The 24,463-nt window shown below is 47.4% G+C and overlaps 2 protein-coding genes across 2 annotated transcripts in view; both read right to left on the bottom strand.

Moving 5' to 3' along the window:
* Positions 1–1,168: 1,168 nt before the first annotated feature.
* LOC309377268 (maestro heat-like repeat-containing protein family member 7) lies at positions 1,169–18,674 on the bottom strand (the record flags this gene model as incomplete). Its single annotated transcript, XM_081924256.1, has 16 exons — positions 1,169–1,881; positions 2,195–2,265; positions 2,530–2,644; positions 2,937–3,074; positions 3,877–4,058; positions 4,288–4,516; positions 4,729–4,883; positions 6,986–7,135; positions 8,206–8,327; positions 9,208–9,343; positions 14,245–14,349; positions 15,162–15,257; positions 15,991–16,126; positions 16,219–16,445; positions 17,456–17,575; positions 18,585–18,674. The coding sequence occupies 15 exons, from the start codon at positions 18,672–18,674 to the stop codon at positions 2,227–2,229; spliced, it is 2,040 nt and encodes a 679-aa protein (XP_081780382.1). The 3' UTR covers positions 1,169–1,881; positions 2,195–2,226.
* Positions 18,675–20,659: 1,985 nt separating this feature from the next.
* The window catches only part of LOC309377267 (uncharacterized protein), a gene marked incomplete at both ends in the record, with an annotated part of 28,024 nt that continues 24,220 nt past the window's right edge, over positions 20,660–24,463 (bottom strand). Inside the window, 3 exons of the mRNA XM_081924255.1 lie at positions 20,660–20,677; positions 21,099–21,209; positions 22,539–22,655. Of these exons, the coding sequence (XP_081780381.1) occupies positions 20,660–20,677; positions 21,099–21,209; positions 22,539–22,655 (246 nt within the window). The remainder of the gene's footprint in view (positions 20,678–21,098; positions 21,210–22,538; positions 22,656–24,463) is intronic.

The raw sequence follows: 24,463 nt of genomic DNA, 5'->3' as shown, positions 1-24,463 counted from the left end.
GCTTTGACAGCCATAATGGTCAGCGGCAGCAGTGCAGATCGTCGAGTCTTTGACAGCCATACAGAGCAGCGGCAGCAGCACAAGTCATTGTGGTGTTGACAGCCGGAAGAGGTGGCGGCAGCAGCACAGGTCATCAAGGCTTTGACAGCCTGAAGAGGCATAAGCAGCAGCACAGGTCGTCGAGGCTTTGACAGGCAGAAGAGGCATAGGCAGCAGCACAGGTCGTCGAGGCTTTGACAGCCAGAAGAGGCGGAGGCAGCAGCGCAGGTTGTCGAGGCTTTGACAGACAGAAGAGGCATAGGCAGCAGCACAGGTCGTCGAGGCTTTGACAGCCAGAAGAGGCGGAGGCAGCAGCGCAGGTCGTCGAGGCTTTCACAGCCAGAAGAGGCATAGGCAGCAGCACAGGTCGTCGAGTCTTTGACAGCCATTCAGGGCAGCAGCAGCAGCACAGGTCATTGTGGTTTTGACAGCCAGAAGAGGTGGAGGCAGCAGCGCAGGTCGTCGAGGCTTTGACAGCCAGAAGAGGCGGAGGCAGCAGCGCATATCGTCGAGGCTTTGACAGCCATACAAGGCAGCGGCAGCAGCACAGGTCATTGTGGTTTTGACAGCCAGAAGAGGCGGAGGCAGCAGCGCAGGTAGTCGTGACTTGGACAGCCAGAAGAGGCAAAGGCAGCAAAGCAGATTGTCGAGGCTTTGACCTCCGGAAGTGGCGGAGGCAGCAGCGCATATCGTCGAGGCTTTGACCGCCATAAGGGTCAGCGGCAGCAGCACAGGTCATTGTGGTTTTGACAGCCAGAAGAGGTGGAGGCAGCAGCACAGGTCCTCGAGGCTTTTACAGCCAGAAAAGGCGGAGACAGCAGCACAGGTCATCGAGGCTTTGACAGCTGCAAGAGGCGGAGGCAGCAGCGCAGGCCATTGAGGCTTTGACAGCCAGAAGAGGTGGAGGCAGCAGCACAGGTCATCAAGGCTATGAAAGCCAGAAAAGGAAGAGGCAGAAGCGCAGGCCGTCAAGGCTTTGACAGCCATACAGGGCAGCGGCAGCGGCAGTGGCAGCAGCACAGGTCGTCGAGGCTTTGACAGCCAGAAGAGGAGGAGGCAGCAGCGCTTGTCATCGACGCTTTGACAGCTACAAGAGGCGGAGGCAGCAGTGCAGGTCATCGAGGCTTTGACAGCCAGAAGAGGCAGCAGCAGCAGCACAGGTGGTCTCACCGTCAGAGCCTAAGTGACACCAGATAAAGTCGAGCAACATTTATGTCCTCAAGCCTGATATTCACCTGAGAAGGTGGTGCCTTGTTTTGACCCCCAGGCTTGTTGTGACCCATGGAAGGTACAGAGCTGCCGCCCCCCCTTATCAGACAACAAATATCACGTATTTCATAAGCATATAATGTCATGGTTTTACAGTTGGAGTGTGAGCTCTGTTTCTAAAAAGCACCTCTTGAACGGATTACTGGTATTTTGGGATTGATTCAGGTTGGCCCCCAAAGCAGCTCACTTCAGTTCAATGGTCTCCAGCAAGAAGCACCCAGCCACGCATGACCCCTCCTGCCCCTTCTCATCCCAATCTGGCCGCAGCAGAAGCTAGGCTGGTGCTTCCATTTGGAACTATGGAGTTCTCCGCTGGTTTCTGGTGGGCCTGGACCCCGTATTCCAACCTCTAGGGCTGGGCATGGCCCTCTCAATCTAATTCGCCTCTGCTCTCACAGTCAGGTACATTTTGGTGGGAAAGGGAAGGAAGGAGTATGAGCTGGTTGGAATCATGCTGAACCAAACACATCCTAAGCTGGGTCTGAACTGCAGGAGGGTTTGGACTTGGCTCATAAAGAGCATGAGATGAGGCTTGAAACTGGAGAAATCTCTTCAGTTCAAAGACTTAGTGGCCTCAATAAATAAATGAAAAAAGCTTATTTGGACGAGCAAAGGATTATTATTATTATTATTATTATTATTATTATTATTATTATTATTATTATTATTTAGTCTCCCCACCCCGATACATAGCAGAACAAAGAGAAAAAAATATATATAATAAACCAGCAGACACACAAAAATCAATCTTTAAAGCAGGCAAAAATAAATACATATGAACTTATACCAGCTTTCAGGTGTTTCCAACAGTACATATAAAAATGTAATTTAAAGAAAAATCTTAGCCTTCCAAAGGTGAAGACTTGTCCATCCATTAATGGAATACCTGTATGATTGCTGCCTGCAGTAACTTGCGCGCTAGGTCACGGAAGTGTCCGTATCGGAGTCGGACATCCCCTAAGTTGGAGCAAAGCCATTGTAAGTGCATCTTTTATTATGTATACATTAATCTTCTATCAAAAAAATATTGTCCATATGATAGCAGTGAATGCAGCTGAAGTGAATGCAGCTGAAGCAGACATGATAGCAGTGAATGCAGCTGAAGTTGTACAATTAAATAAAAAATGTGTAAATGCTAAAGAACATTTGACAGTTAAATTGCGAGGAATAAAGAAACCATTAGAAACATTAGAACAGGCATTCCCTGTTTCCAGTTCCTACCTCCAAGTAAAACGCCATGCCGATGGCTCTCTTCTTATTGTTTTGACAGCACATATATTCCCGTGCCAATCGGGCAATCCTCTTGTACTGTTCTGTCGAGGAGGTGAACAAGGTCCTGAAACATAAGAGTAAGAGACAAAGGATTCACAAGCCTGAAGCTGGCTCAGCGTTCCTGCACAACAACCACCACCACCAGGTTACTTGAACGCTGAGCAGAGCCTCCCGCCTGCATTCGCTCCATAAGACGCACACACATTTCACCTTACTTTTTTGGAGGGGAAAATTGCGTCTTATAGAGTGAACAATATGGTACATTTTCTGAAATAAATAAGAGGTTTATCCCCATTTCCCCAGAAAGCAGGCCTTGCTCTTCATGCCTCACCTGCCAGTCCTTTTCAACTTCTTACCTTGCCAGAAGACGAATGCCGTTGAAAAAGCTTTCTGGACTTGACAGCATATCCCAGCAGCTTTGCAACCCCAAAACCTCAAAATCGTCAAGGTATTCAACACGCCCAATCAGTTGTTTCAGGGCCTGCACAGCGGTCCTGAGTCAAGTGAAGGAATTAAGAATATTATATTTTAAAAATTTGTATACTGCCCTTCACCCGTAGATCTCCGGGCAGTTCACAACATAAAAATGCAAGTTAAAAAGCACAAAATAGAGAATAAAAACAAGAACCAAAGCAAACCAATAACTCCTCTCCCTCCAACAAACACAGTTGAAAGGGCATAGGAGGTTAATCAGCCAATGGCCTGATTGAAGAGGACCATTTTTGCCTGGCATCTAAAGGCACCAGGCAAGCCTCCCTGGGGAGAGCAACCCACTAATGGGGAGCCACCACAGAAAAGGCCCCTTCTTGTGTGGAGGAGGCACGTGAAGAGGGGCTTCCGATGATGAGCGCAAGGTCTGGGTAGGTTCATCTGGGGAGTTTTAGGTCCTTGACATCTTGCAGTCCAACCCCAACCATCACCCCCTGCAGCCTCCCACATGTTTCCAGCACAAGCGGCAACCTTTCGGCTGTGATGGAGACTTAAGGTTTCATGACATGTGAGTCCACCACACCCAAATCAGCCCATCGTGCGGGAGAGTCTCCAACATCCTCTCCCATCCTAGGGTCCTTCAGATGTTTTGGGCTACAACTCCCATCTTCAGTCCAGTTGTGCTGGCTGGGGCTGGTGGGAGTTGTGGTCCAAAGCGACTGAAGAGCACAGGGGTTGGGGAAGCAGAACCTAAGCAGAACCTCCATGTCCAAATGAAGCCTATCTCTTGGGGGAGGGCTGAGCCATCACCGCTATGGGTCAGAGAGAGAAGGGAGGGCCCCCCAAATGCATTAGCAGGTCCCTTACGTCAGCGGATCGAGATGCGAAGAGGGCTCCGGGATTAGACTTGTCGCCCTCGAACCTCTTCTTCTCGCCTCATGGACAAAACAGATCCGAGTGCTAAGTGCAAACAGCAGGTGGTGGAACTTGCCCTTCAGGATACCTGCAGCCTCAGGGAACGACAGGATATGACCCAGAGCGTTGGTAGCCTGGAGGGACAAGGATAGGAGAATGGTATTCAGCAGAGGTCATCGTCAGATCAAGACCTCAGACTCAGACACGACTCAGAGCCCCGGTCCATCTCACTCAGTGTTGTCTACACTGACTAGCAGTGGCTGTCCAGAGTTTCAGGCAAGGGACTCCCCTGACATGGAGATGCTGGGGCCCTTCTGCATACAAAGCAGGTGCTCACAGGATGGACCACTTATTAAGATGCACCCCCTCCCAGCAAGAAGCCCCCAGCCCCATCCAGCTCCCATTCAAAACAATCCAGGAGAGAGAAACTGAGTGGTTTCGTACCGCCATTGGCATTTGAGAAGTGCTGCGTCGCCTGGAAGTGACTTCCACTTTGGGGTCTTCATCCTGCAGCCTTTTCAGGAGGGGTCTCAGCAGCTTGACGCTGGAATACAGATCTGTGACCAACGCCTTCCAGATCGCTGTGGCACTTCTGCAATTTTTCAAAACAGAATTTTTCCTTTTTCCTTTTCTTAAAAAAAGTCAGGCCTTTGATATTTTCTTTATATTGCACATACATTAGCAAAGAAAGAAACCACAACTCGGAGCACAATTTTTTGCAAGTACGAAATTCAATATAAATAAATATAAATTAAGAAACCCCTTAAATCTACCCCTCCCCATTTTCACATCACAAAAACTTACTCATCACACTCCATTGAGCAGTCCAACAGGCTGTCTACGACCGGCTGCAGGCGCTTGGTGGCTAGGCTGACAATAGCCGAAAGCGTCTCTTCCTTAGTGCGGGTGTCGGGGATCTGGTGGAGATGGTTGTAAATCTCCTTCACAACCATAGGTATCTGGAAGAAGATAAAAGAAGACCAGGATGAGAAAGTGTGGTGAACCTGTTTCTATTTGGCTTAATGTATGTAGGGTTTGATGTCAGCGTTACTCGTGCTGGTTCTCTGCTGTTCACTTGTGTTCCTTTGGTGGTGAGAGAGGTTGGGGTTGGCCTAGGGTGTGGTTGTTTGTTTGTGATTGGCTGTGGTGATCTTTGTTTTCGTGTGAGAGTGGGGTGGGTGGGTGTTTTGGATTAGGTTAGCCATATTGATTTGTATGCTGTTGGTGGATTATTGTCATTGTCTTTTTGGGCTGTGTTTGTGATAAAGGGGAGCCATACCAGGATAAAGGCATCTTCTTCTGTTTGTCCCCGTGTCAGTTTCAGTTTATTGGTTAATTTTTCTAGTAGGGCTGTTTCCCATACTATTTGGTACCATTGGTCCATGCTTACTCCTGACAGGTCTCTCCAGTGTCTGGTTATGCTGTTTCTGGCTGCTGAAAGTAGGTGGGTTATGAGTTCTTTGTGGTGTAAGTGGGCATTGTTGTCCTGGAAGTTGTTTAGCAGGGCTAGTTCTGGGGTGATCTCTAGTACTTGCTTAGTTATTTTACATATTTCTTGTATGGCTGTTGTCCAGAATAGTTGGCATTCCCACCACATGTGGAGGTATGTGCCTGTGGAGGTGCACCCTCTCCAGCATTTTGGTGAGGTTCCTGGGCGTATTAGCGCTAGTTTTCTTGGTCTTAGGTACCACCTGTAGGTGAGTCTCAGAGTGAGTTCTTTTCGTTGATATGGATTTAAAGGGGGGGGGGTTAGACCACATTCTGATCCATTGAGTGGGGTTAATCTCATAGCCTATGTCATTCTCCCATTGTTTTTTGATTGCGTCTAGGGGGTTTGTGGGATTTTGGAGTAGTATTTTGTATATTGCGGATACCATCCCTTTACCGTTTCCCTTTGGTGTTAGGAGGAGGTTTTCAAAGGTTGTCAGGGGCCTAGTTGCTGCTGATTTTACTGTTGGATTGTTTAAGAGGGCATGTAATTGGTGTTGTGTTAACCAGGGCATTTGGGTGTTTTCTAGTTTGTCTTGTATTTCTTGTGTTGACAAAGATTTGTTATTTTTACAGAAGTCTATTAGGCGATATAAGCCTTTGGTTTGCCAGGTTTTTATCTGGAGGTTTTGTGCTGCATGGTGGAATAATAGGTGGTGCGGCAGGGGGATTAGTGGGGATGGGGTTGGTATTTTCAATTATGTCCCTCTCTAGGTGTACCCATTGTTTTGTCTCATCTAGTATATATGGGATTATATGGAGTATTTGGCTGGCAATGTAATATGCTTCTATGTTGGGGATTCCCCATCCTCCTTCTGAGGTGGGGAGGTGCAGGTATTTGGGGCTTATTTTTGGTTTTTTATGTGAGAAGATAAAAGAGTGTAGTTTTCTCTGCCATCTGCGGAGTTGTGTTGGGGGAATCCAGATTGTGAGGGTCTGGAATAGGTAGGTTAGTTTTGGGAGGGTGATCATTTTGATCATAGCAAAGTTTTATTAATTGACCTCAGTGTTGTCCATATTGTGTTTCCTTTGCACTGAAATGAACAGGGTGGAATAATGTAATTAAAATACTGCCAAAGCAGACAGCGAGATGAAAAACAGGGTGGTTGATTTTTGGAAGCCGAACTGCGGCAGGATGGAAACAGAGGCGCGAGCCACAGACACGGAAATTGAAGAAGAAGAAGAAGAAGAAGAAGAAGAAGAAGAAGAAGAAGAAGAAGAAGAAGAGTTTGGATTTGATATCCCGCTTTATTACTACCCGAAGGAGTCTCAAAGCGGCTAACATTCTCCTTTCCTCCCCCACAACAAACACTCTGTGAGGTGAGTGAGGCTGAGAGACTTCAGAGAAGTGTGACTGGCCCAAGGTCACCCAGCAGCTGCATGTGGAGGAGCGGAGACGCGAACCCGGTTCCCCAGATTACAAGACTACCGCTCTTAACCACTACACCACACTGGCTCTTCTTACTTCCCACACAATGCCTTCTTACTTCCCAGAAACAAGCTAATTCTAAGTCCGAAGAGAATGTTTAATTTAGAGGAAACCTGCTCCCCCTGCCTCCATTTTGAGCCTTACGTCCTCCATTTCCATCCCGCATTCCTCAAGGAAGGACCTCAGGAGCTTTCCTGCAGCCTGAGAGACGGCTCTGTCTTCCACTGTCAGGTTGTCAATCGCCTTCAATACGATTTCGTTAATCTGGCTGGGCTTGAGGTGCTCCCCAAAAGCCTGGCACAAAGAAGAGAGAGTTTTCTTCTGCTCCACACTCTGACCACGTTTCAGTAGTCCAAGGGTGCCTTCACAAACCAAGTGAAAGACATCTCCACTCTGCCTTAAGAGGGTTGAACTAAGTGACCCCCGCGTCCCTTCCAACTCTACAATTCAGTGATGCTATTTATGTGTTTATTTAAGTAGCTGAAAGATTTTACAACAAACAAAACTAAAAGTCAGGTGACGCCTTGCTATTTTCGATCCACATCTTAAATTGGTTATGACATTGGGACATGAAGAGGTTCAATCTAAAATCAGACTAGAAAATTAAAAAAAAATTCTCGCAGGAACAGAGAGGGTGAATAATAGTGGCTATCCGTTATATAACCAATGCCAAACAGACTGGGTGGGAACCTGCTGGCTGTGTGTTTAGTTCTTAATATACAACAAAAACACCCACCACAATGTTGGCATAGTTCATTGGCTTGGCAGTGCCTTGTGAAAGATGTATCGAATGAGTCAACTTTTCCTATTCCTTTTCCGCCCTGAGGAGCCCAAGGTGGCAATGAATGGTTCTCTCTCCTCCCCGTTTTAGTCTCATGAGGTAGGTTAGACTGAGAGACTGTGACTGACTTGTGAGTTTCAGGGCTGAGTGGGGAGCTGAACCCTAGGTCTCCCAGCACCTGGTAGAATTTCAATAAGTAGAATTCTGCATGCAGTTTAGGCTACCGGGCACTTGTCTTTGAGCAATTTATTCTAATACAATGCATTTCTGAATGTTATTTACACTAATAGCTCACGCATGGATTTTTTAACACACTGTTTGGCATTGCAAAATTCAAGGACATGTGAATTTCAAAGGCGGGTTGTGTTTCAGTTCTCCTATTGTTTCTGAAAGCCTCGATTTGATAGCTTTGGCTTGCAGTGTGAACTGCTCTGAATCTCTCCCTCATTCCTAGAAGGTGTGGGCTGCCTGAGGGCAGGCTGAAGTTGGTGGGGCAGGGCCCCATTGGCCGGAGTGAGCAAATCTTTGCTAACTGGGAGTGGCTGCGGTCTTTGCAATAAAGAGTACAAAAAGCCACCCCTACCTTGGCCACTTTTGCGATGTTGTAGTGGAAGAGGGAGGGCCCAGGGATGAAGAAGTCTTCTCGGACCCACCTGACCATGTTGCCTTTCTTATTTTTATTCCTCCTCTTCTCCAGTTCCTTACCTAAGCAGGGTCGGGTTTTGGAATATGCATGCAAAAGAACCCAGCATTAGTGCTCCCTGCTCAAAACCTCCAGTTTTCCCACTGGGACCAACAAAAACAATTATCGATTTCACCTCAAAAATTATAATTCAGAACTGGGAAAAAGGTTCAGAAGGGGGCAACCAAAAGGACTGGGGTGCTTGTGGAGCTGGTTGCAGCATTTGGGGGGGGGTCCGTTTAGAAAAACGGCGAGGAAGAGGAGACACAATGTATGGCATGGAGAAAGTGGAGAGAGAAAGCTTTCTCTCTCACCGTCAGAACATGAGAACAACTGGACCTCCAATGAAACTGAAGTTTCAGGATGGTCCTTCTTCTTGCAGTGCACAGCTAAACTCTGGAACTCCCTGCCACAGGAGGCACTGATGGCCACGGACCAAGATGGCTTTCAAAGAAGATGAGGCAAATTCATGGAAGAGAAGGCTACCCATGGCTATTAGCCAGTATGGCTATGCTCTGCCTCCATGGTCAGAGGCAGCAAAGTACAGGAGTAGAAAGAGCTTGAATTCTGCTTGCTGGATTCCCACAGGCATCTGGTCAAGCCCTGTGGGAACAGGATGCTGGACTGGGCTGGGCCACTGGTCAGGTCCAGAAGGCTTTTCTGATGTTCTTCAGCAGTGAATCCCTCCCCCAAGACTGCCCTCTCGTCTCTGGCCAACAGGGTGTTGGCGTTAGGCCAGTGCTGGCACGAATTCTGGCCCTCCTGAACTCCCTGATCAACACCAGTAGCAGCCAGCATGGGCAACACTCAGGGATGATGGGAGTTGGAGCAGCCTCTGGAGGGCTACAGATCTCCCACCCTGTGGCTCACAAGAAACAAGCCATTTCCCAGCATCGCCCTCACCCATTTTGGCTATCATGATGTAATGGAGATGGTACAAGGCCTCCGCTGACTGCAGGCCAATCTCCTTCACGTTGTCTGCGAGGTGAAGGGACAAGAGCGCCACCAGCTGTCCAAGAAGGGGGAAATCCTGGGATACCTAGGAGGTGGAGAGAGAGAGATGCACAGTCAGCCCTCGTCCCACAGAGCCCAGCAAGAGAAAACCGTCTGGCATGCTTTCAGTCGGCAAAGGTGACAGAGGGGCGCAGGGCAAGAGAGCTGTGCTTAGGTGGCCCACCCTAGGCTTGCCCCAGGGCTTTTTCCCCAGCCAGAACTCACTGGAACTCAGTTCTGGCTGTTGAATGGTTGAATGTTGAATGGTTGAATGTTAAATGGCTGTGTCAGCATTTGGGTGTAGTATATAAGGAGCAGCACCTAGCTCTCCCATTACCCTGGGGGATGGGTTGGTGGTTGGGTCTGGTTTGTTGTTGATGTATTTAGTGTTTTTGTTTTTGTTATTAAAACCTTGTTTAAGTTATTTTTGAGTCCCTTTTTAATGCATGGTCTCCCCAGCAAGCTCTCTGCAGTGCTACTATACTGCAAATAGGTAACATCTTTGGTTATGGGCCCAGCTGCTGAGTGGATGACTGCATATTTTTGGACTCTGAGAAAGGTTTGAAAACTCCTTCTCCTGTTAGTGTAGTTTCTGTGGGTCTGGAAGAGTTCCTGAATGGTTGACCGGGTTCCAGAAGCTGAGAAGGCTCTGGTGTTCCCACAGCTAACAGATGAGAACTATAGTTTATGGTCTTTTCAGGTGGAGGCGCTTTTGACCTCTAGATAAGTATGGACCTATGTAACTGATGACCCTCCTGACCCTGTAACTAATGCTTGGTCAAAAGGAGATGCGAAAGCCAGGGCAATAATTAATTTGGCAGTCAGCGACCAGCAAGTAGTCTATATAAGAAATAAGAAAACTGCCAAAGAAATGTGGGACAGTCTTGCAGCAGTGCATATTAGAAAAGAGTCAGCGTCCGCATTGAGGTTTTTCAAGCAGCTGTACCAGACCAAGTTGTAGCCTGGTGGTGGCAGCACACTTGAGACGTCTGGAGGCAATACGCTGCAAATTAATTCAAAGGGACATGGAGATACCTGATATTCAGTATGTTTTTATCATTCTTTGTTCCCTTAATGAGGACTTTGATGGTGTAGCTAGCCAGATATCTGCCGTTCCACCAGCACAATTAACTGTGGAAGGGGTAACGGCAAGATTAATGGGCGATTTGGATAGAAGGGAGGCTTGTGCCATAACTACTCCTATTTCCAGAAACAATGAGGAACGCCATATGCAAACTTGTGGTGATACGACTGCATTTAAAGCTGCAAAGCGTTATTGGTTCTTCAATAAGCAGGGACATTTTGCAAAGGACTGCAGATCCAAAAGAAAGCAAAGTACTCCCAAGTCTGTTTCTGTTCGTCAGTCACGGTTGTCAGCCCAGCAGCCGACATCGTACCGTAAAGACAGAAACGAGCCGCAAGCTTTTCATGCTCGGACTACAGATCGTAAAAGAATTAAAGGTGCCAAGTGGAAGTCTTTTATTGTGGACTCAGGAGCATCTCAGCACATTTGCAACGATTGAAGCTTGTTTATTTCTTTTGAAGAGGAAATTGGTACTGTACATTTAGCCAATTCACAAGTCTTGCAGTCGCTTGGCAGTGGTACTATTAAACTTGACTCTTTAAGCATTACGATAGCGAACTGCATTTACTGCCCGTCAGTAGACAATTTATTGTCAGTAAGATGTTTTGCTCGTCAAGGCATAACTGTGCGTTTCTTAAAGTCAATGTGTGAGTTTTTCGATGGGAATAAACGTCTATTGTATGCCCGGGACTCTGATGGTTTATATAGACTGTATTTTCGCACCTACTCCCAATCACCTATAAATTGCAGAGCAGCACAGTCAAGCCAGGGGTTGAGGAATGTAAGGCCACATTCCGGGTGTGCCCATGAAGCACACAGAATTCTGGGACATCTGATTTTTGCTGATGTAATTAAGACAAAGCATATTGTTAATGGCCTAAACTTAAAACCATGTAAATTCTTTATGCAATGTCTATCCTGTTGCAAGAATAACATTAAGGTTGCACTCAAGGGTAGGTTCACAGATAGGAAAGTAACTGAGCCATTTGAGCGTGTACATTGTGATTTAGTTGGGCCACTCCCACCATCATTAGGAGGTTCTAAGTACTGGCTTACCCTGATAGACCAGTATAGTAGATATTGTTGGACTTATGCAATAGCTGAGAAGTCCCAAGCATTTGAGAAGTACAGAGCTTTTTGCAACTGGGTAAAAACGCATTTTAACAAACCAATTAAGAACCTGTTTACTGACCGGGGCGGGGAATTTGTTTCTGAGGATTTTGAGAAATTCCTGGAAGCGCAGGGGACTACTCATGAGTTATCTTGCCCCCGAAGTCCCTGGCAAAATGGGCTTGTTGAAGTTGTGCAGCGTGACCTGCAGGCAGGGGTTAAAACTTATCTGCACAATGCTAATCTGCCCAAAGTCTTTTGAGCTGAAGCGCTCGATGCCTTTTGTTAGGTTAGAAATCACAGTTATCATTCTGGTTTAGATGTCACCCCTGTTGGGATACTGCCAGGGAGACAGGGCCATCATGCCCCCACGTCGACTTCGGACGATCCATCAACCTCCCGTAGGAACACAGTATCAGTCAATTAGCGACACAAGCCTCAGAAACAGCTTTCCACATTCCAAGGACTTGTGCATGCCCTTTGCAGAGTTCGCACAACGAAAGATGCACTCAGGAGAGCATTATTTACAACTTTATTCAGCGTTGGTCAGAACAAAGAAAAAACATGACTGCTTGCCTGCGTGTTCAGGCACAAAGAGAGAAACAAAAGCTATGTACAAAACATAAACTTCCTGTGAGCCGGAAGTACGCAGACTGTGACTCAAACAACAGCCTGCTCCCTGTTTAAGGTGGAACGGAAATATCCTAACAACCCCCTATGAGAAGCTGTTTAAAAAAACGCCCTAATCTGAAATACCTACGCATTTGGGATTCAGATATAATTATGCATTATCCCGCTAAGCAGAAATTGGGTGAGCGTAGTGTTCAGGGAAAATTAATGGGCTACCAGCAGGGGGCGTACAGAATTTACATACCAGCAACTGGCAAATTTCATATTACCAGAAGCATGATACAAACTGTAAATTGGAATGGCGTTGCTGTTTTCCAAGATACTAACGGTATAAATGACACTGAGGAAGAAGAGGAAGCAGCAGCAGCAGCAGCAGCAGCAGGAAATGGTGCTTCTGAATTAATGGAACAAGACAAAAAGCCTGTTGAATCTGATGATTTGTTTGATGATTTAAAGTCACAGGCACCCGAGTGGAGGTTAGATTCTCTTGAGTTTTCTGACTGTGAGCTTAGCCTACAGGCACCTCTTCAGTCTGACAATGATTATTTACAACCTGAAACTAGTAGTTCAATTAGTCCCATTAAGTCTGAGGAGTCTGACTCTCCTTCCTGACTGAGACATTCAGATAGAAAAAGACAGAAGCCACAACGTTTTGCAGATGAACATTTAAATACTGTGTATGCCAATAAGGCGGTTTTTGAGCCAAAAAGCTACAATGATGTTCAGAATTTACCTAAGCACCAAGCTGTAAATTGGTATAAAGCTATGAACTCTGAGATAGCTTCTTTAAAAGAGCATAACACCTGGTCTCTTGTACCACAAACCCCAGATATGAGACTTATTGATTCAAAATGGGTTTAAGAAAATGCAAATGGGAAGGAAACGCCTATGGTGTGTGGTTTCACCTTTACAGGTGAAGATAAGCCATTTCCTAACAAAACTTTGTATCGTTCTGCTATAGGCAAGCTAAATTTCATTCAAAGAATCTCAAGACCAGATATAACTTATGCCTTTCACTTTCTGGCAAAATTTGTGGAAAAGCCCACTATGCAATGTTTCTCTGCTCTTAAGAGAGTGGTAATGTACCTTAAACATACCAAACATTATAGGTTGCAGTTTACATCATGTATTGACAAAGGTTTTGAAATTTTCTGTGATGCATCTCATGCAGTGGAACAAAATAATTGCAGGGATGTGTCTGGTATGTTGTTTTGTTATAACGGTTGTCCATTTGAATGGAAGTCCCAGACACAAACCATTATTTGTCCCTCCACAACAGAGAGTGAATTATGTGCATGCGTTCAGGCCACTCGTGATGTGGAATGGTATCTGCAAGCATTTGCAGACCTACAGATGAAAGTAACACTACCAGTAAGAGTTTACCTTGATTCCCAGAGCGGACTCGCTATCCTGTGTTCAGAGACCAATACGCAGCGCACTAGAGTCTTAAGGTTACGTTTACAGTTTGTAAAGAAACTAATTGCTGACGAAATGATTGTATTTCAATATGTTCCAGGTGAAAATCAAATTGCAGACATTTTTACAAAAGCACTTCCAAAGGTTACTCATGAAAGACATGTACAAAATATGCTTTATGTTTTTGTTCCACAATGATGAACCGCAGGGGAAATGTTGAATGGTTTCTTTAACGAGACCCAGCTTTACAGCTGTGAAACACAGCAGGTGCGGAGTTTATTGATTAAGCTGTGTTAGCATTTGGGTGTAGTATATAAGGAGCAGCACCTAGCTCTCCCATTACCCTGGGGTTGGTGGTTGGGTCTGGTTTGTTGTTGGTGTATAAGGAATTTTTGTGTTTGTTATTAAAACCTTGTTTAGTTATTTCTGAGTCCCTTTTTAATGCATGGTCTCCCCAGCAAGCTCTCTACAGTGCTACTATACTGCAAATAGCTAACACTGGCACCTCTCAGGTGGGCGCTATTGCCATTATAAGCGAATGAGGGAGGTGAGTTCATGGTGAGTCCTGGCACCTCTTTTTCTAGAAAAATAGCACTGGCTGGCACCTTCCCCTGGGATGGCCATGCCATACAGCTTTCATCTAGTTCACACGTGAACTTTCCAACCAATACGATTTGAAATTGCAGCGTTAAGCCTTGGTCACTCACATCAAAGTCCAAATGCTCGGAGACATATTTCATGAGTACGTTGGTGGTCTTGACTGCTCTTTGCCTCTCACTGATTTTTGTGGAGTCAATCCAACCATTTGTGTGCTACGAGAGAGAAATCATCGTCATCACATGGAAGGACAACCCTTAATCCAGGTTTGCAAATTCACAAAGCTTCATAGAGGGGACAAATTGCAAAAAGGGGTTGTTTTGTAAAGGAGAAAGTTTGCTGCAATTTGTTTATTATTATTATTAATAATAATAATAATACCCCACCTTTTTCCCAGACAGGGACTCGAGGCAGCTTACAAACAAAACAAGAACAACTAAAGACACAGAAAAAAGAAGCCATTTTAAAAAAAAGCATTAGTAGAATTAGATATTAATTGGCTCTTGGGTTGCTTTTGTTTTATTATGCATTTTCTGTTCTGATTTTGTATTTTTATGTTGTGAATCGCCCTGCAATCTGTCATTTGTGTGTTTGTGTGTGTGATAATTACAACAATACAACACACACCACACCACAGCCATAGCAATGGAATGCAGGAAGCATCCTTCAAGCCCAGCCATTGATCCACAGGTAATGAGGACTGGCAGTTGGCCCTTTGGCCTTTCAGGCAGAGAGCCTTTTCCCAGCCCCACCTGGAGATGCTGAGGACTGAACCGGGGACCTTGGGCATGCAAGACAGATGCTCTGCCACAAGCCACGGCCCTTCCCCATACGCCATCAGCAGAGGACATATCTTGTGTGCCTTGCACAAGCATTGCTAGCAGAACAGAGGCCCACTTGACCATCAGCACCCACAACCAGCGAGTTGGCCGCAGATGCCCCCCGTGCAATCATTTCAAGAGGGTCTGTCCTCCGGCATGGGAGCTGCTGCTTCCCCCTGCTCTGACACCTTGAGGGGCTCCTTTACCACTAATATCTCCTGCAGCGTCTCCAGAGAGGGGGCCTCCGACAGCAAGCTGGTGAGCATGTTGAGCCAGATGTAGATGGTCTCTTGAAAGCAGTCCTGGAAGGAGAGAAGCAAAAGCACTTAGAAGCTGAAGACCCCCATGGAAATCCCACATGCTCTGGAGCCTTCTAGTCCAAATTCGTAACAAAGCTTATGCAGGGGTTCAAGCAAGGCACACAAAGAGTCATAAACAGCAAACGTTTCTTGATATATGTAAGGTTACAGGTCATGCGATATAAAGATACAGGACTCCACACTGGGCTCAACTTCCTTGGAGTGTTCCAAGGCAGAGGGCCTTCTTGGTGGTGGGGCCCACCCCGTGGAACACCCTCCTATCAGATGTCAGAGAGATACATCATTATACTTCCGTCTGAAGACATCTGAAGGCAGCCCTGCATAGGGAAGTTTTAAATATTTGATGTCTGGCTGTGTTTTAATTTGTTGGAAGCCACCCAGAGTGGCTAGAGTAACCCAGTCAGATGGGCAGCATATAAACAAACAAGCAAACAAATAAAATTAAATGCAACGTAGGAGGGAGGCATGAGAGTCACAAAATGCAGGCATGCAGGAATCATTTGTGGATGCATTTTAGCCAAAGGTGAAATGCAATAAATATGGAAACATGATTAAAATCAAAAATATACACCCCAAGTCTCTGGCTGTTACATCATTGTGATGGGTCAAATGTCTCGGGCAGCATTCTTTGCAGCTTACACGGCTCAGACTCTTTGCCCTCAAATCCTTTAACCTGGCAACCCCATTTTCCTCCAGAAGCAGAAGGTCCAGTCACCTGGCTCTGTGTTGCTGGCACAGAGCTCCCGGCTTTGACCTTCGTAACCTGCAATGATGGCAATTGGAAGACCTTCCTTATGGTTTTCTGTAGCAGCTGTGACCGGAGCAGGGAGTCCATGCGTGGTCTCAAGGCACTGAAAAGAGAAAGAAGGGGAGAGGAAAGGATCAGCACCCAGCAGTCCATAAACCTGGTGAAGAAATATGTACTGTGTCTGGCCGTACTTACGTCATGCGAATGATAGCTTCCATCGCTTGGTGTAATATGGTGAGCGATCCCATCGGCTCCTCTTTGATAACCTCCTGTGGTGGGGAAGCACACAGCATGTCAGGGAACTGGAGGCGCCATCCCTGCAACCACCACACCAAGCCCTCAGTTGTGCTCTCTATCCAGCCCACTTGACAACTTCTTTGCAATTGGCAAGTGGGTCCTCCTAGAGGAGAAGAGTGGGCTTCCTGGATATGGGAATAAGAAGGACACTGACAAACTGGAACGTGTCCAGAGGAGGGCAACCAAAATGGTCAAAGGCCTGGAAACGATGCCTTATGAGGAACGGCTAAGGGAGCTGGGCATGTTTAGCCTGGAGAAGAGGAGGTTAAGGGGTGATATGATAGCCATGTTCAAATATATAAAAAAAGGATGTCACATAGAGGAGGGAGAAAGGTTGTTTTCTGCTGCTCCAGAGAAGCGGACAAGGAGCAATGGATCCAAACTACAAGAAAGAAGATTCCACCTAAACATTAGGAAGAACTTCCTGACAGTAAGAGCTGTTCGACAGTGGAATTTGCTGCCAAGGAGTGTGGTGGAGTCTCCTTCTTTGGAGGTCTTTAAGCAGAGGCTTGACAACCATATGTCAGGAGTGCTCTGATGGTGTTTCCTGCTTGGCAGGGGGTTGGACTCGATGGCCCTTGTGGTCTCTTCCAACTCTATGATTCTATGATTCCCTTTTTCTCCTGGGCAGAGCTCTACCGCATAAGAACAGCATATGATCAGCCTTCTGGACCAGGCCAAGGGCCCATCTAGTCCAGCATCCTCACAGCATTCTCACAGTGGCCAACCAGACGTCTGTGAGAAACCAGGGAGCAGACCATGAGCGCAAGAGCCCTCTCCCCACCTGTGGCTTCCAGCAACTATATTCAGAAACATTGCTTCCTTCCTCTGTGGAGGTAGAACATAGCAATCATGGCTGGGAGCCATCGACAACCCTCTCCTCCTGGGAGAACCTAGCCTCTTTTACTTAGGCGCTGGTGACATCCTGCTGAGGTTGCCACAATGTAGGGCTGCCTTTCAAGAGGGTTTGGAAACTTGAGCTGGAACAGAACGTGACCACCCAGAAATGGTTTGGGGCCAGATGGTCAGAACATGCAACCCAGAGCTAGACCTACACAGCTATTTTTAAGAAAAAATGCTCTGAAAATAAACCCCAGGAGATTCCCCCTCTTTTTTTCTTTTTCTTTTTACTCACTATGATGCAGAAGGTAAGCTCGTCTTTGTGGGGGAAGGTGACATATCCCACATTCAATTGCACAAGCGCCTTGGTTGTTAGAGTTGCTGCCTTCATAAAGCTCTTCTTCAAAGCCTCGTTCTGAAAGAAGAAGGGATTTTATAAAATTGAGTTTGAATCAAAATCACAAGGAAACATAAAGCCACACTGACCCTAACCCTAATTCTAATCCTTACCCTAACACTAACCCAATCCAAAAATTAACCCTAACCCAGAAATGGTCTTGTTAGGTAGTTAAATTCATGGTAAATTGCTTTTTTAGGGTTTCTTTTTAAAAAGTCTGGAAATAATTAATCCATTTTGCATTACTTTCTATGGGAAAGCGTGCCTTGGTTTGGAACGCTTTGGTTTCAGAATGGATTAAGTTTGAGAACCAAGGTACCACTGTAATGCCCCATCTGGTCCTAAGGGTGGAGTCAGTATACACCCCAGTCTACAACCCTTCGGTGGATGAAGCCAGAGACCCTGCCCTAGGGCACAGTCTGAAGGCATGTGGTGCAAGGACCTTGACGGAGCTCAGGAGGTCTGCTCAGTGCCTGGATGGTGACCACGGGGGAAATGGAGTCGTATGACAGGAGAAAGGCAGGATATACCGTATTTTTTTGTGTATAAGACACCCCCTATTTTGGGGGACTCCAAATTAAGAAAATGGGGGAAGGATTGCCCAGAGTTGCTGAGCTTTTGGGGGGGAGGATTACCCACAGTTGTTCAGCTATTTGGGGGAGGGGATTCCAAAAATTGCTCACCCGCTGGACCTATGCTGCCACTCACACACGTCGCAAAACCCACCTATTGTCTGTCCCTCACCGGCAGAAACCGCCAATCACCTTCCCAATTTCCGTAGCGACAGCCAGTCAACACCACCCCTGCCGCAGCCACCAATAAGGCGCATAATAGCCGCTGACTATCTCCGGCTTGCAGCAGCAACCAATCCCACGTCCCCCCTATGCACTATCTGTGTATAAGATGACCCTCATTTTTAAACATAATTTTTTAATAATAATAAAAAGCACCTTGTCTTATACATGGAAAAGTATGGTATAGCTGAGAGAACAAACAACATGAGTCCATGTGATAATCAGAGCCATACCTTCCTGCTGTTCTGGAATTGGAAGAGGAGCTCCTCTGTGATAAGGTCTATATAAAAGGGGAGCTCATCCTGCCCTGCCCCGAATGCCATTTGCCCGCAGCAAAGGATGACGGTGATACTAGCATTCGTCTTGCTAGTATTCTGGAGGGAAAGGATGGGGAAAGAGTTTGGGAACCTTAAGTGCAATTGGAGACAAATCACCGTTTAGTTGGGACCTTTTAGCAGCTGGGAAAATATTAGTAGTCAGTAAGTTGTTGTGCGAAAGGTGGAGGGCACAAGGAGAAGGGGACAAGCTCTCTAAGCTACCAGCATGAGTTTGACCAAGCTGCCGGAGGCAGTGGAAGACAGGAGTGCCTGGCGTCCAGGGGGTCATGAAGAGTCGGACACGACTAAACGACTAAGCAACAACAACAAGTTGTTGTGCAGACTTACAAATTTTGTATTTTTTTTCCCTCCAGGAAACTCAAACTGCTGGCAGGCCAGGGCTCACCCACCCTATATATGTGCATCAGGTTCTTCCTGCCTAAATGTAGAGCCTAACATTTGACTCTATTGAATTTCATTTTGTTAGTTTGGGCCCAGTTCTCCAATCTGTTAAGGTTATCCTGAATCCCGATTCCGTCTTCTGTGGCATTGGCTACCCTTCCCAGTTTGGTGTCATCTGCAAATTTGATGAGCATCCCCTCAATTCCTTCATCCAAGTCATTTATTTAAAAAAAACGTGGAACAACAACGGGTCCAGGACAGAACCCTGTGACACCCCACTGGTCACTTTTTCCCCAGGATGACGAGGAACCATGAAGGTGTTCTCTTTGGGTTCGGTCAGTCAACCAGGGAGAAAGTGCAGGACAGTGTAGGGTAGACTGACCACTGGTGCTCTTTTCCATGGGAGCTGCTTTTTAAAAATTAAAATGAACCGGGTGGATCTGCTCATCTTCTCCATAGTGAGGGTTGGGAAATTTCCTTGGTCATTTCCCAACTCAGAGCAAAAATCCAGGGGTACCACACTCCTGGGTTTCGTTTCTCTTGGATGGCAGAGCACAAGAGAGTTCGGGGCTGCGTTCAGATGTAACAATAAACCAGAGGGCATCAAAATAGGTTGGCCTCTAGCTCCCATCAGCCTCAGCCAGCATGGCCAGTGGTCAGGAGGGATGGGAGTTGCAGTCTGTAGCATCTGAAGGGCCCCATTTTGGTTACCTCTGTGATAAACTATGGTTTATTATTGTGTGAATGAGCCTTGGACTCATTGGCTCCTGCTCCCTTCTCCTCTAGCACAGTTGCAAAACGGATACCAGAAGCTTGAGGGAAGTTAACTGAAAGTGGAAGGAAAAGGTTCTGATCTCCTTCCAGCTGGGTTGGAGAATTGGAGAGTCGGGGGCACATGACCCCAAGGCCCCCTCAGGTTATGGAACTGTTAGATCCGCACACAGTTACTATGCCTTTGTAATAATTCGCTTAATTGACAAATACATGGAGGTGAACACAGAGAGTGACACTCAACTATGCTTTGCTTCAAGTAGACCTGTCGAAATGAATGAGCCTAACTTAGTCATCTTCATTAAATTCAATGGGTCTACTCTAGAACATAGTTGAATGGGGCCAGCAGGCACTCCCGTAAGCAGAAGAACCCTTGCACGAGAGCAACTTGGGCAGCTGCCCTGCCCCGGGATGCAGCTGAAACCTCTCCCCTCTTTCTCTCTGCCTCTCCCAGCCTGCCGCCTGCCTTCTCTCTTGGGTTCTGCTCCCTCCCCTCAGTTGGAGAGGTGTCCCCTCTTCCAAACTCTAAGAGGTTCTTCATTCAAAGCTTTCTGGCAGCAGAACACTCTCCCTTGGGAGGTTGTGGACTCTCCTTCGTTGGAGGTTGGATGGCCATCTCTCAGGGATGCTTGAGCTGAGGTTCCTGCATCGGAGGGGGTTGGACTAGATGACCCTTGGGGGTCCCCCATTAGCTTCCACTATTGAATAAATGCCAACCAACCATCTGACAGCCAACCTAAAAACAGGGGTCAGTGTACTTTGGGGGATGACCAATGGTTTCTAACGAATCCGTTTGACTGACTGACTGAGCCACGGGATCAGATCAGATCTAGGATCTGGAGCCACAGAGACAGGACTGCTGGAGCCCACTTCAGAAGGATGACTGAGACATACCCACAGAGGAAGCTGTCTGGCTTCCATACTGAGAGGATGAGCAGATCCAATTGCCTTTTTGGAATGGTAAGGATCCCATCCCTTGAAAAAGAGCATATTTGGAAATGGGGCAGGATTCGTTCTTTTCCAACACAGCTCTGTTTTACTAGATCAGAGGAACCCAGAGGCTGCTTCACGTGCTTTGGTGTGGATGTAAATAGCCGCTAAGGATCCAATTTGCCAGGACCTTTGTCTAACCATTGGCCATGCTGTCAGGGGCTGATGGGAGTTCCAATTCAAAACACACGGATGGGGAAGGGGCACCAGGCTGGGGATGGCTGACCTACACTCTTGCTGCGCTCCTTCCTCACTTCACACCCTTACCTCAGACGTCTCAGTCATCCTTGCAATGGCTGTGCGGCCAAAATCCCGCACTGCCATCAGCGCCTGGGAAATATGGATGCTTGAAGCCACACCGATAGCCTCAGAAATTCCCTAGGGAGAATGAGGCACGTCAAACATGTTTTCTTGATTGCAATTAGTGATAATAATAATAATAATAAATTTTATTTATATCCCGCCCTCCCCAGCCAAAGCCGGGCTTAGGGCAGCTAACAACAATAAAATAGTACAACATTCTAAAAACATTTCATTATAAAAATTAATTAAAATCAATTAAAATGAAATTGATGGCAACCATTAAGCTAAGCTGATCATGAGGGATGGAGGATAAATGTGATTCTGTAAGCAGATTGCTGCAAAATGTGGGGAACCAAATTTAAGAATGGAGAAATGAGACACTTAGAGAACCAATTTGAACAGATCCTTTCATCCCGGATAATAATAGGGGTGGTTTGAAGAACGATATGTCTGTGGATTCTGATGTGAACTGACCAGACGACACCTCCCAGACTCATGTGCAGCTTGCAACGCAAGGTTGCCTTGCATTCTGACATTTTCAAATCTTGTATACAGTTCTTGGCTTCCTTAAACACCCAACCACATTAAAATGCATCATTTATTCCCTGGAAGTATTTGTAACCCACCCCTCACCCAAAGGCGCCAGAGCAGGAATATGCACCATCTAAACCAGGGTGCTCCAATTTCTCATACCAAGTGGGCCACAAGAGTAGTTCAGACACACACGCCCCGGCCCGCATGCTGCCTTCCCAAAGGTAGGCAGGTGAGGCGCTGGGTTTTGGGAAGGAGGCACGAGGCTCTGGTGGGACCTAGCGCCTTCCCACCTTCTTGCCAAAGGTGGCAAAGAGCTAACTGAGGACTCTAGGACCCTGACAGATCACACCTGCCTCCTTCCCCAAGCCCAGCACCTCCTTACCCAGCTTTGGGAAGGCGGTGCAAGGCCTACAGGTGTGTAGGGGTGCCTCCAAGGTTGCTGTGGGCTGCCAAGAAAGGCATTGAGGGCCACTTGTTGGCTGCTCTGATCTAACCCAAAACTAAACAAATCTGCCCAGATATCTGAATGCTGAAAAGCGGTTCCTCCTGTAAGGGGCTTTGAGGGGGTGACTGGGTGGGCACGAAATCCTTGGAGGAAGGAAGGTCACGAGCAGAGACCAATCCGGAAATCAGGACAGAGGGCTGGTGGGGTCTGTGGGGTAATGTCAGGGACTGGCTGGATGAATAAGAGTGGGGGACCCTGGATTGTGGTGGTGGGACACTGGGGAGCAGCCTGGGGAGGCGCTTGAAGCAGGAGGGTTCAGAAGGAGGAGGCTCTTCCAGGACACGGCTGGAGGTGGAGTCTCCGTGTGAGCACAATCCCAGTCCTGCTGGCTCTCCTCCCCCCTGACATCCCACACATTCACTCACCTCTCTGTCTGCTTCCTCTTCGAGAGGCAACGTCAGGAGTAAGTGCAGGTACTGGTGGACTGTCTCTGCGCTCCTGGAATCCCGCAGCTTGAGTCCATAGTATCTATAGAGGGCGTTCTAAGGGTTGGGGAAGGTTTGGGTGAGTCATAGGGTGGAGACCCCACCAGCTACATCAACTGCTTTTGGAAAACCAAAGAATTTCAATTTTAACGTCTGAAAATGTCGGGTAATACTGAATAATAATAGATTGCAAGTACTAGGCAATTGTTTTAATGGTTTGTGTCAGGGAACTGCCATCGGAGCCGAGTGGAGAGGTAAGGCTCCCCAATGATGCCGGAGAGGGAACTAGCAAGGAGAGAGAGAGAGCTTCCGCTGGGGAAGGAAACCAAGGTGACACCAGGAAGAAAGGAGAGGCTGGGAGTACTTCGGAGGGAAGGCTCCGAGACTCTTCCAGTGAGATCAGTGGGGAGAGCGCAGGACCACCGCTTGGCACGCCCACTCTGCGCAGAAGGCTTCCGCGCAGAGAAGCTAGGCGGAGACTTGCTGTTAAGGAATTCTTATGTTGGAAGAAGTTCAGGAAACGCCCACTGACGGATTCTGCCAGTGACTGAGACAGTCGCGCTGTCAGGGCTGTCAAACTGGGGAAAGGTTCAGCTATACAACCAGCTTGGAGCAGTTTGGAAAAAATGCACAAGCAACCCCAATTCCCATTACAGCAATCCGTCAGTCCTCTAAGTTGCTTGTGCGCAGAGCAGCAGAGGCAGCATCATGAGTCAAACCGGAGGAGCCGGCGCTGGAGAGGGGGCCAGAGGAGGACCAACTCTGGAGGAGAGAAACAGAGATTTGGAACAGCAACTGGCTCTACTAGCGGCGTGGCTGGATGAAAGGCGGACTCAGGATGCCCAGGGGAAGCCCACTCGCATCGCAAGGAAGGTACCAGGACTAGTGCAGAAGTTTGGGGGCAATCCCAGAGATTATAATGCATTTAAGACAGAAGTGCAGTATGTGCTGGACCTGCAGTATGATGACTTTGTAGACGATGGGGGAAGGGTCGCTTTTGTGGTAGGGCACCTGGAAGGGAGGGCCCGAGAGTGGGTCAGACCCTTAATGTCGGCGGAGAATGCTGCCTTGAAGGATTTGAGAAAGTTTTTTAGCACCATGGACCATATGTTCTCGAGTGATGGGAGCAAAGCGTGACCCGCAAAGAACTGATGGGGTGCAAACAAGGGAACCAGTCAGTGAGAGAGTACTGGTCGCGATTTGCGATGCTGATCCATAAACTTGGTTGGGAACTGAGTTCAGAACCAGTGCAAATGTTATTTGAGGAAGGCTTATCCCCTTGGGTGAGAGATGAACTTTCCCGCTCACCCCGTCCGGAATCGATGGACCAGCTGACCAAGATGGCACTTGCTGTGGGAGTACGGCAAGAGACGCGCGCTCTGGAAAGGCGGGAAGGGAGAGCAGAGCGTTGGTATGACAACCGCATTCCGGACGTGCCAGAGCCAACCGCGCCGCCCGTGGAACCAATGGAGATTGGAGGAGTGCGCGTGCGGTGGGTTTCAAACTCCAGTGAGGTTCGTAAGAAGGAGGGGAAAGCGAATAAGAAGTGTTTCCTCTGCCAGTAGCCGGGACATTTTGCCAGAGTCTGCCCTCAGAAAAAGGCGTGGCAAGGAATGGTGGGGGCAGTTGGGAGTGAGGAGGAAAGAGATAAGGAGCAGGGAAACGGCAATGCTTGGCTGCAGGAAAGCGGGCACAGCAGCCAGGCGAGCAACCAGTAGAAGTGCCCAAACCAGACCCTCCCAAACCAGACCCTCCCAAACCAGCAGCCATAGCCATAGAGGTGGTGCTAGAACTCCCCAACGGACACCCAATTAAGGTGAAGGCACTGCTGGATTCAGGCAGCTCTTGCAACTTCTTTAGCAAGG

Source organism: Podarcis melisellensis (genome assembly GCF_964234715.1).
Source record: "Podarcis melisellensis genome assembly, chromosome: 9".
Classification (NCBI taxonomy): Eukaryota; Metazoa; Chordata; class Lepidosauria; order Squamata; family Lacertidae; genus Podarcis; species Podarcis melisellensis.
The sequence above is the reverse complement of the archived record's forward strand: the minus strand, read 5'-3'. Positions and strand labels throughout refer to the sequence as shown.